The sequence below is a fragment of the Centroberyx gerrardi genome, chromosome 20, assembly GCF_048128805.1.
Source record: "Centroberyx gerrardi isolate f3 chromosome 20, fCenGer3.hap1.cur.20231027, whole genome shotgun sequence".
Classification (NCBI taxonomy): Eukaryota; Metazoa; Chordata; class Actinopteri; order Beryciformes; family Berycidae; genus Centroberyx; species Centroberyx gerrardi.
In genome coordinates, this window is record NC_136016.1 from 7,703,919 (window position 1) to 7,716,038 (window position 12,120).

The 12,120-nt window shown below is 43.8% G+C and overlaps 2 protein-coding genes across 2 annotated transcripts in view; one reads left to right on the top strand and one right to left on the bottom strand.

The window, feature by feature from the left end:
* The window catches only part of adamts14 (ADAM metallopeptidase with thrombospondin type 1 motif, 14), a 34,018-nt gene extending 22,133 nt beyond the window's left edge, over positions 1–11,885 (bottom strand). Inside the window, exons 1-3 of the mRNA XM_071907676.2 lie at positions 11,749–11,885; positions 10,795–11,237; positions 2,510–2,666 (exon numbers count right to left, since the gene is read on the bottom strand). Coding sequence (XP_071763777.2) covers positions 2,510–2,666; positions 10,795–11,237; positions 11,749–11,833 — 685 coding nt within the window. The 5' untranslated portion in view covers positions 11,834–11,885. The remainder of the gene's footprint in view (positions 1–2,509; positions 2,667–10,794; positions 11,238–11,748) is intronic.
* Positions 8,662–12,120, top strand: part of anapc16 (anaphase promoting complex subunit 16) — a 126,522-nt gene continuing 123,063 nt past the window's right edge. The window contains exon 1 of the mRNA XM_071907679.2: positions 8,662–8,671. The gene's annotated coding sequence lies outside the window, so the exon portion shown is untranslated. The remainder of the gene's footprint in view (positions 8,672–12,120) is intronic.

The following is a 12,120-nucleotide window of genomic DNA, read 5'->3' on the forward strand; positions in this document are numbered from 1 at the left end:
TCGTAGCAGTTGTTGACAAAAAGAACGCATCTGAAAGGCTGAAATTGCCTTGTTCAAATATAAGCCTGGCATGTCACTCCGGGCTATGAATTATCACATTCCATTATGATTGCAGAAATTCACATAAAGGATGGCATTGAGCCAAGCCTGCCAGATAGAGATGGAGAAATGACACAGGTAATCACCTCATGCAAAACTATAACATTTAATAGGCAAGTATTATTCAGAAGCAAAATGCAGAATAATGATAATGGAACTGGAGCAGTGAAAGTAGCACTGAAGGAAACTCATTATAACTTCGGCTTCAAGAGGAGCTCTCAGGGGAGCAATGTATTGGAAATGTTAAAATGGAAAGCATCAGGCATAACAAATAACCTATTTGTATCAGTTGCAAATGGGTCTGTGAATAATGTAATTTGAGAGAAAACGCATTCAACAATTGCAAAAACTGGACTCTTAAACAAGATGATAATTGTTTGCCAAGCTGTAATTACAGTAAATACTACACATGCAAATGCATACATGGCGATGTCACCATGAAATGGAATCTACTCCATAGACAGTTCCTATTGTATGGTCTGTAAATTAATAAACATGAAGGTATTCCTTTGTGAGAGGGCCTGGAACATCAAATCCGTCTATATAACAGAATGTAATTTCTGTTCATTTACGGTAAAGATACAGGCTAATAGGTAGTGAAAAGTCAAGTCAGCTTCATTCATATGATATAGTGAAACTGAAAGCTGACTTGACTTTCAGTTTCACTGCAGGGATGCTGAATGAATGAACAGAAAGGACATTCTGTTATATAGATGGCCTTGCCTTTCAGACAGACTGAAGACGCAAAATGACGCAAAATGAAGACGCGAGGGCAATAAGAATAAAGCTAAAAGCACAGAATAAGAGCAACAGAGCATAAAAGACTACACTCACTGAGCACGTTATTAGGAACACCTGTACACCTGCTTATTCATGCAATTATCCATTCAGCCAATCATGTGGCAGCAGTGCAATGCATAAGATCATGCAGATACAGGTCAGCAGCTTCAGTTAACGTTCACATCAAACATCAGAATGGGGAAAGTGTGATCTCAGTGACTTTGACCGTGGCGTGGCTGTTGGTGCCGGACGGGCTGGTTTGAGTATTTCTGAAATTGCTGATCTCCTGGGATTTTCACGCACAACAGTCTCTAGAGGTTACACAGAACGATGCAAAAAACAAAAAACATCCAGTGAGCGGCAGTTCTGCGGACGGAAACGCCTTGTTGATGAGAGAGGTCAGAGGGGAATGGCAGAAAGGCGACAGTAACTCAGATAACTTCTTTACAACTGTGGAGAGCAGAACAGCATCTCAGAATGGCGGATGTCACTTTGGTAGCCGGTTGACACTGAGCTGAAAGCTGATACCTACCCAGTATTAGTAAGGTGTTCCTAATAAAGTGCTCGGTGAGTGTATATCAGACACACTGAAAGCCTAATGAATAAAAATCGTTTTGAAGACACGTTTTATAAATTTGGACCAATTTGGCTGATCTGATGCTTTGTGGAAGGCTATACAGAAAAAGCCCTATCACCCGCAAGTCTTACCTCACCCTGATTAGAGGACCTGAGGGACCTGGCAGTACCGTGCGGGGACAAAAATCAGAAAAACACCCGGGAGCAACACCATACAAAGCTTTAAAGACAAACAAGCGCAGGATTGGTCTGAAATAATCCACAAATACACTGCAGCGATGCTCTGCTGTCTGAATTACATTTTGCGTAGGTACGGAAACTATAATGGAAAAGGTAAAAAAATGTATTATTACTCAAAATGTAATAATTTTGCGGGCTGGGTATAAATCCGATATCACTTTATAGAGGTATGAATAAATAATAATGATGAAAATGAACGCAATCCATTTCACGAGGGTGGTAGAAAGAAGAAAGTTGGAAAAGAATGAATGATTAAAATTGGTTTTCAGGTGCTGCACTCAGGACGCGCGAGCTAGAGAGGGACTGTGGAGCGAAATGAAAAGAGCCATACATCAGTTTTACAGTCACAGACACCGGGGAGGGGAGGGAATTACTGACAACTGCGGCGAGAGTCAACCGCCAGATGCTTGAGCTATTGTTACAGCGAGAGGGAAGGAATATAAAAGGAATTCATGCTGAAGTTGGGTCACTGGACTGAGAAGGAAAGGTCAAACACACACACACACACACACACATACACACACACACACCCCAGTACTACCACAGGAGCCCAGCATTCCTCACTTCCCCAGCTGGTTTAGTGAACACTGCTTCTGCTGTGTCTGTATAGGAGTGATAATAGTTTAAAAGTTAAATTGAATGGACTGGAGCAATCAATGGCAGTATTATAGGATATAGTTTTATACAATCCCTGCTATTATGGACCTACATTACGCACACACACACACACGTGCACACCCACATACTCACACACACACATACACACACAGGCCTCGCTGTTTCCACTGACGTCATGCTCCCTCGCCTTGCCTACCTTCATTGTGGAGGTCCTCCCTTCTTTGGCCCGTTTCCCGCTTGATGGCGGACCTGCGGTAGACCACGTGGACACGCCCCTTCACTTCCACATCCTGCTGGCCCTTCTCGAGGGGCTCGATGAAAAACTCCCCATTATCAGTCCGGATTAGACCTGCCTGGAAAAAGAGGGCTCCGAATTAGTGCGCCCCTCCTCCTTCAAAGGGCGGTAATTGTGCTGGAGCCGGTAATTACAGTGTGCCTGATCAATCGGAAGATTTAGCGTGGGGCTGGATGTGGGGAATGACGCAGGTAGGACACAATTTTGGGGGATTCGGCTTTTGCGAGTTTCCGAGTCCTTCACCAAGATTTATGGAGTGTGGCTGTGTTTTCACCCCGAACAAGATGATGAGTATCAGTGTCTGCATTTAGCCATACATCTCCATCTGCTTTAAGTTTTTAATCCATTAAAGGCGAAATCCACCCTCAGACACTCTTACACTCTGTTAGATATCAATCTGTGATGTTCAATGTGTTAGATGTCAGAAGTGTGCGAGGGGCATCAATGAAAACATCAGAGGTCATGCTGGAGGATGCCTTCAATACAAGGGCTTCTCATCAGTGAAGGAGGAGTCAAGTCATTCTCTTACAGACCCACCTCAGATAAGTCGGTACACAGCGACCTGGCCCCCCACTTCTGAAGGAAACTGGCTCTCCAAACCCACTGGAACCTTCCCCTTGTGGTCTCTGTAACCACTGCCCAAACATATAGAAGTGCAACACAGCTGATCCACATTGGAAACCTTACAGAATGCTTTCCTTTGCCAACTGCAACAGCACATGAGGTACATCACATACATGCTGGAACGTCCTTGTGGGTGTTTTGATGTCAGCCGAACATAAAAAAAACACCAGAACCACGAATGAAAACTTCCTCATGGCCACACATTATATAATAGATATTACTGTATATCTGTGTTGTTAAGTGGAACAATCTTTTGTGGTTTGTCCTGCTAACAGGAGGAAGGTCACGATGTGCAGCAGTGCATCATCTTTTCATCTGTAACGCCATGCATTAGCCGCTCAAATAAAGGCTTTTACTTTCTTTTTTGGTAAGAGAGGGCCTTGGGTTCGTTTTTCTTTGTTGCTCTTCAGCTGTGGAGTGGTTTGATAATGCAACGTCTCGATTGGCAATGGCATAGCGCACAAGAGAGAGCAAACATTTACACACACAGATTTCCATCAAGTAAACATCCTCTATTTTAGGCGTCTTTGCTGTATATGTGACTGAAGGTAAATATTTGAAAGGATTGTATTGGAGTCTGGTGTATTCCAGACCAGCTTTTGCTCAAAGCTTTGATACTATAGATACATACTATTCGGCCTATTTTGTTGAGAATGTAGTTGTACACAAGAGTTCAGTGATCAACCATCGTCTAGTAGATGTCATGTATTCAGATGGTAGGTACAGTAAGAATGATACATTTCATATTCCTAAGAGAAAAAATCTACTCAGCCCATCATTATACTCATGAAAAAAAAGCATACCAACAAGAATCTGGCAGGAATCTGTGTATTTCCAGCTGCAAAAAGAAACCTAAATACGGTGCAAGCGGAGAGAACAACATTTGCCGTCTAAATTTAACTCGTCCCAAAACGCTACGCATGCTCTCTTCGCTCCGGACCAACAACACCAAAAACCATGAACTCCAGGGCGGACATCTGACAGTCGGGGGGGAGGAGAGGTGAAGGAGCGGCAGAGGAATCCGTCCAGCCCCGACCAGGAAATGCCAAGTAAGACATGCTCGAATACTTCCTCTGTGGTCTCTTCTTTCAGCAGCGGGTGGAAAGTGAACCCAGGTCTGTCTGGGGAGAGCGCCTATGGTTCACCGCGGCAAGAGGCGAACATCTGGGACGGCCTGCAGAGGAACCCAATGTAAACATAGGGGATAGTCTGGGCCTCACCTGTGGCTCTAAACGTGATACAAGAGCAGCAGTCTCTTTTGACTGTGGGATTTGAGATCAGTAACATTATTGCATTCTTTGCACTCTTCTTCCTCTATTCTTTGCATTCTTTGCGTCATATTTGGTGAAAATTTAATTATAGCAATTCAGTATGAGGAGGTAAAAGGGAAATCGTCACAATATGTTGACAGATTCACCATGAAAAGCTATCTCAATTACAATCATTGCAGCAGCAAGGCACCGTTTTCTTTCTAAATACATCATCAGCACTCTCTCTCAAATATGAGCGTGACAAATATATCTGATTGTGATGCAAGAATGTGATTACAGAAAAACAGCGTTTCTCATTAACTGTATTCACTGCACTGTGGCAAGAGAAAGAATTTCCTCTCGAGAACAATGAACTACCTATCTTATCATATTGAAGATACGGTCAGGAAACTATGTTTTTGAATTGAACATAGAAAATAAGATTTCAAGCTTCCGTAGCCTATTGTAACTGAAGGACACTGTAGGACAGATTTACTCCAATGTTTAGGAACAATTAAAATGCAAACCTTTTGCAGCGGCAAAAAACATGGCATGATCTTATCTATCACTTACTGTCAGCCCTTGTATCAAAAGCTCAAACAATACATTTTAGACAGCAAAAGTTCTCTTCAACCCAACAAATCACAGTGTAAACAAAGTAAGTACTGGGATGGCAGTGTTTCACCAGGGAACAACATACTGCAATTACAGTTTGGACGTTAAAAGGGGAATGCCAGTGATCTTAAGAATTCACATACAGTATGTTATTACTGTGTTACAACAGTCAAATCAGTATTTGAATATGAATAAGCCAAAGCTCGAGAAAAGAGAGGTGATGGAGACAAGACAAGTCTGAAATGTGTTGCCATTTGTTCTCAAACAAAAAACTGTAACTATATTCACTCACCTTTTACACCTTAACTAGTCCATTCTCTATGGACCTATACACTGAGATGGTGTCACATAGGGTGTCTCATTTCTGGTCATGCTACACAGTTGGGAATATTTCATACCAAACACTATGTATGACTTTAGAATAAAGACAGTAGCTCATGTCTCACTTCAAGTCACTATTTCCTAAGCAGAAATCTCAGATAGCTAGCAAGATAGCTATTAACTTGAATAACATGCCATAATGGCTTTTAGAGGGGGTTAAGGTTGCGGTTAAGGTTAATTTTCAATAACTATTTCATGGCGATATCTTCAAATAAGCTCATTTTTAATCAAAACTCTTGTTATAATTCAGTGACATTCACATATAAGGTCAGGAGAGGTTAAGTAATGTGCTGGAAGCAAATACTCCACAGATCATCAGTTTGCTGCATGTGATGTGAGAGTGTGCAGACCAGGGATCATTATGAGAAGCACAGTGTGCAGTGGAGAATACAATTTATGTCAGTGTGCGGTTGGCCGTCTTAAAATATCTCCTGCCTCTGGATTGAAGGCTCTCTGAAGAACACTATGAGGCTTCCAGCAGTGCCGCTGACCCCGTACAAAAAGGCAAATATATCTAACCCTTAAGCTCACCGATACACTAAATTCCACACAGCAGTAAGACCGTCTTTGAAGGCGGATATTTATGCAATTTTTAGTGGGACCTCTCGCTGCTGTGCAAACTTGCAGTTGGAGCCTGTCACCTGGTCAGCGCACCACAAGCCGCCGCATGAACTGAGGGCCAACTAAATCACTTTTCCATTGGAAGTTTGTCAAGGTGCGAGGGAAAAATGTCCTTGCGTGTGCCTCGGCTTAAGACACCCTGATCAAAATTGTTTGTTTTCTTTTTACTGCACTTAACATCAATGGAGACATCTGCAAAGAGACGAGGCAGACAGCATCACGGCGTACTGCTGGCAGTGAATTGTTGTGGTTCAGTCAGCGGCGGTGGTCTTTTACATCATCTACTGGTGTAATCTGATGGAGTCATCCCTTAAGACCGTTTGAAGATGCAGGATGAACAAAACAACGTCTAAAAATGGAAGCAGTCCCACAGGCTACGGATGCCTGAACTACAATGTGCAGGGAAATCAATGTCTTAACTGTCATTCCAGGAGCTTAACCTGCAATTTGTGGCAGATTGTTTGGAAACGTATAATTTCGGTCCCAGGCATGCTCTTTGTTGATCCATAAACGAGAGCGAAGTTAATCCCTTTTTCTCAGCCTCCGAGATCAAGGCGTCCACTCGGGTTTTTCGGGAGGTCACTCGGTTTATGAGCTTCAGTAACATAAATTCAACATTTTAGATTTCACACACAGAGCCATAACCTCATCTGCCTTTTTTTTTTTTTACTCAACCAGACGTAGACTAGTTCTCTCAATAACAAAACACGCTGGAAAAGCACACGTTATATTGGAGATACATATTGGATATAGGCTCGTGCGATAAGACCAGCAAGATCAATAAGCCGGGGAGCAAATCATGGCTGCGAGTGCTGCTGACTCAGCAGAGTTGAAAGGTTGAAATAATAGTGTGAGACAGGTCGTGGGAGCAGGGGATTACTAGTTGATTCCTTTTTATCAGCTTTCACCTCTCACTGTGGTGTGCCAGAAAGGGCATGCATAGCTGGGGATCAGCATGAGGATTATACAGAGAAAATTGGGCATATAGTCACTGGCACTCAGCTCCATGGAACACATATCAAAGAAGAGAGAGAAAGAAAACCTATTTTGCCATTAACTACATTACTTGATTGAAGTCATCAATTACATTTACAAAGCGCTGGATGGTTTTCCTGACTAATAGGGTACATGCTTTGAGCAGTGAAGTCTATGGATCACGTTATTATGCAAAATATAATAGATTAATATAATTGTGCTGTCAGTTTCAGAGCTCAGGTAATTGCATTTGGCATGCATAGGCATGATTATCATTATTATTGTGATGTGTGTGTGTGTGCGTGTGTGCTTGCAAGCATGTGTGTGTGCATGAATGTGCACGTACAAATTTAGGTGTATGTGTATTACAGTGTATGCAGTTGCATAAGCAGATGTGAGTGCAGACATAGGCACTGTAAATAAGGAGCAGGGGGGTTGAGAGGAATAAATCAAATGATTGGCTGAGATCTTGGGCTTCCTCTGATGGAGCACTTAATTTAGTGACTAGACCTCAGTGCCATGCCTCATTAACCAACCTCCACACACAAGAGTACTTGGACACTGGAATACTGGCCTGGGACCAGCCCTGTACAGTATTTCTGCAAACATTTATGAATAGAACAATTTATGCAAGCATTTTCCATCTCCAATGGATGGAAAACTGGTCTCCAAAAAGTGAGCACAGCCAAGTCAGTTTGATCCCACTCTGCCACTGTTGCTAGGTGGCTCTCTCTCTATTTAACTGATGGACACAGAAATAGCGCTCTTCCAAGTGCACTCGTGTTTCCATCACACATGAAATTCAATCGGCCATCATCTGTGCTAATTCCCAACACATGAGCAGCCCCGGTATAATCATAGCCATCACTCATCGCCCCGCAACAATAGTCCATGTACGTCTATAGCACACAGCTGTTGCCATCTAGCAGAAGTTACAAATCCTTCCATTCACAGTGCAAGATGTCACAGTCCATGACGCTGACAGGTTGCTCAATCAAAAGTGAAAGTAATGCAGTTTCTCTTTGGAATGTCCAGGGTCATTTTGCATTCCCTGTCTGTGCAACCTCATCTGATAATCTAGCTGTGCTGCGCGAGGCCAAATATAGCCAAAGGATATCAGTTTAAAATGCAACTATTTACTGGAGATACTGTATTTTGCACATGGTGTGTCCTATCCGTCATGTGCTAGATGCCTGGGATGAGCAATCTTGCCCCTCTGGGCGCATGGCAGGGGACCAAGTCAACGTAATCTGTTACTGCGGGTGATGTCATGCCTCGCTCTTTGAGTGTCATCTCTGTGGGAATGGTCCCACTGCCAGCGCTCAGCAGAGGCCACACTGCTAGCAAAGCGTATTATGGAAGACTGGTTGTATTAAAAAGTTGGGAAAATTGTGAATTTTAGGGCTGTTATGGATTTCTACCCGGTGTGTTCTCCAAGTCTGAGCAATGCTACGTTTCCATAAAGGCGCGTACTGTATGGAAAAAGAAAAAGGTATATGCAACTGTAACATAAATCCCAGAAAAACAGTGCTCCAGTTGAGCAATAATTACTATATCAGACAACTGTTGTAGTTTCTTATGTAGGGGAACACATCAAACACATTTCTGAAGATGCAGTGCGGGTGGTACTGTAGATGCACCGCCACATTTCTTGCGCATCTCAGAGAGCTCGCCCGCATCTGATGTCCTCGGCGCACGATTCATGTGCTTGCTGCCTTTCAATCTAAAGTCCTTTCATCAGACGTGATCTCCTCCACGGCCTTACACATCAAGCAGACACCTCAGACTAAATAGTGTGCCTGCGAGCTGTCTGCGCACCTTCAAATGCTCTCTGAAAAACCCCTGCAAGCACCGACGTGTCTGTGTTTACGTTGGCTTCGGCTCAAGGAAACATATGGGCTATATTCCTCAGAGGCTGGCTGTGTCCTTGAAAGAAATACCCCCCCACCCCTCTTTCACATGTCCCACCGTCCTGTCAAACCCCGAAGTTGTATGGTCATAAAAGGCACAACACACTGAGCGCCGGAGGACGAGGCATGTCCTCTGCATGGGGGAACCTACCCAAGTCTTATCTACAAACATGAAGTGATCCTTGTCTCTAGCCATATTGGATCCAGACCTCCAGGGTGCCAAACCGATCAGTCAAAGGCGCGGCTTCTGCTCGGCTTTGACATGCTAAAATAGGTTATCGCAGCAAATGAATTAATTACCGGTGCTGAGGTTTTGCGAGTGGCCATCGATCTAATGTCCCGTCCCATCAATATTCTCTTTGTTTCCTTTCTCTGACTGCAAATGAGGGCATGGAACAAGCGAGTCATGATTGGTTACAGTCAATATTGCAATGTGCAGAGGGAAAGATGGCAGTAGATTAGTGGCTTTCCTCCATGCCAGAGGTTCAGAGTTCACATAAACAGGAGCAAGCTTTAACTTCTAAACCTATGGCTTTCTCTGCATTATTAGACAATCACAAAAAGCAATGGTTCTTTTTTTGGTGAATACAGCATTGTGCTGCATAGGGCCACTGTATCAATTTTGGTCTTGAACCATTGAAGGGAATACACTCTGGCCCCTCAGGAAATGACTTGGTGATTACAGAACACAGCATGGCATTGTGCTCACACCCCTCACTATTATTACCTTAGACACAAAGTAATGACTCTTTGTGATCTTAGTTGAAGAAGACTTGAGTTTTCTCTGTCAGCGTGGATTGTTGAAGTAATATCGGAAAACTCAAATTAAATGGGTTCAAGTCCAAAGTGTGGCAGACAGCATATCAAACAATGTTGAGAGCCCTCCATTGTTGCTTTCTGTTGTGCTGAATGTGACACAAAGACCTCAACTGTCCTCTTACACACACACACAGAGACAGGCACAAAGAAGCGGAGAGCTGAGATGAATGGGCTTATGAAAAACCTTGAAAATAAAGTGTTTCTTCACACTGTGACATTCACTGAAGTTCTCACACCTGAAGAGTTATGTGATTTAGAAATGGACTCATCATTAGAAGTGTGTTCTCTCTCTTGTTGTGGCGGGGTTTAAAAGGTCACGGGTCGAAAGGCTATCTCTATTCCCATTCCATACATGTTCTTTGTGTCAGAACTGGTCAGACAGCTGACCCAGGCTGCAGAAAGGAGCAGCCGTGGCTTGGTCAAGCTGCCAATACAAACATCACGTGGGACTTTTTTTTTTTCAATTCGATCTCATTTGCTTCAACGCAAACATCCATTAGCAGCTCACTTCCCATCACTCCACTCTAAGCACAGCATGCTGAGGCTTTTAACGCTGTAATGACAGAGAAGTGAGTCGGAGCAGAATGTTGCCTAGATTGGTTATAATGGAGGGCCGACTTTGTACTGGGGAACAGGTCTAATGTGTTTGTGGCAAGATAATGGCAATGGTAACCTTTCAGTCCCAAATTGACTTTACCTTGATAGACCCCACACAGTCACAACATCATGATACCGAGCCATCATTACAGATGCTAATATGTGGGGCATGATGGAAGGAGCCAGGCTACAGCTGTTCAACATGCATCTTACATAAGTGTTGGTAAGAGGGCAAGAAATGCATGTGGCAGCTTAGAACAGGAACTATTTTAAGTGGCTATTGTGTGGGACTTACTGAATATGCATGCATGTAGGCTAGTCCATAATATTCCTTTCTTCCCCGCTGAACCTTTCTCCAGCGGCCCAGTGCGTCAAGCTCGGGTCAGTGACTTACCAGTCCATCACAGTTGCTGATGGCCACCGAGGCCTGCGGCATGTCCGTCACGTCTCCGGTGAAAACACAGTCCCCGTGAATGCGTTCCTTGGCCTTTTCCTCGAAGTCCTCCTGCCATTCCACAAAAGCCCCCGGAGCCACCAGCCGTCTGTTGGCCCTCAGGCGGAGGTGCAGTTCTTTCCCGAACACGGTGACATTGAAAAACAAGTGCTGGGCCGAGGCCGAGGCAGAGGAGGCAGGGGTGGAGGTGACGGAGGGCGTCCCGGGGGCGCTGCGGGCCACCCTTCGCCTGCTGCTGCTGCTGCCGCCGGCGGGTGAGGCAGCATCAGCAGCACCTTTGCTTCCACTTCCAGCTGAGACCACGTGAGAAATGTAGCGGCCACGGGAGTCTGTGCTGAATGGCACGATAAGACCGTATTCACTTAACTTTCCAGAGAGTTTTTCTGATGGGACAGATAGTGTCAAGTGAGAATCACATTCACAGACCTATGGCAAGTTCCTATGGAAAACTAATAAGACAGAATAACTAGAAAGCAGAATAGTTCAGACAGTTCATATGATTGAGAACTCTACAAAACAGAAACTATGAGTAAGAACAGCTATAAAACAGAACTTTTAATGCAGACAGATGATTGAGGAGATTATATAAAGCTAGTTCAACATGAATATTATCATATATATTGGTGATGTGTAAAAACTGTGTAGGGTAGACATAAAGGAACAGCCATAAGCAGCAGTTCTGCCACAATGTATTGATTGTGTCCATCCTAAACAGTAGGCTATATTATGGGACTCATTCTGGTGATTTATCAATAAAAAGAGCCATAATTCAGTAAAGTATTCACCCAGTGTTAGACTACAGTATGTTATGTGTGCTATTGGGTCTTCTCCAGAGTACAGATGCCTAGCCCAGCCAAAAGAATGCAAATGAAAATAAAAAAGTGAATAACTTACCATGTGATTCTGCAGAGTGTTTATGATCCAAAAATAATAGACTGAGTGAAAAGCACATCAATAAATACATAGGCCTACAATCCATAGCGAGAGCTATAGTGTGAGAGCTGCCACTTCAGCGTCAGTTGAAGTTTCCTTTCTATTGTAAACTTGGAGCAGATTCCCTCCTCCTGAAAAGCGCGATGTATGAGAAAAAAGTCCTCAGTCTTGAACTTCAGCGAAGCAGTCAAGCATTCTGAGCGTTTCCCCCTAGACGCCAAACTGACGGATATTCACAAGTTGTTTCCAATCTTTTGGCCTGCGCTGCACTGCAGAGACCAAGACAGCCCCATCCATTTAGGGAACTGGGGGGAAAATCTGGGGTGCTGATGA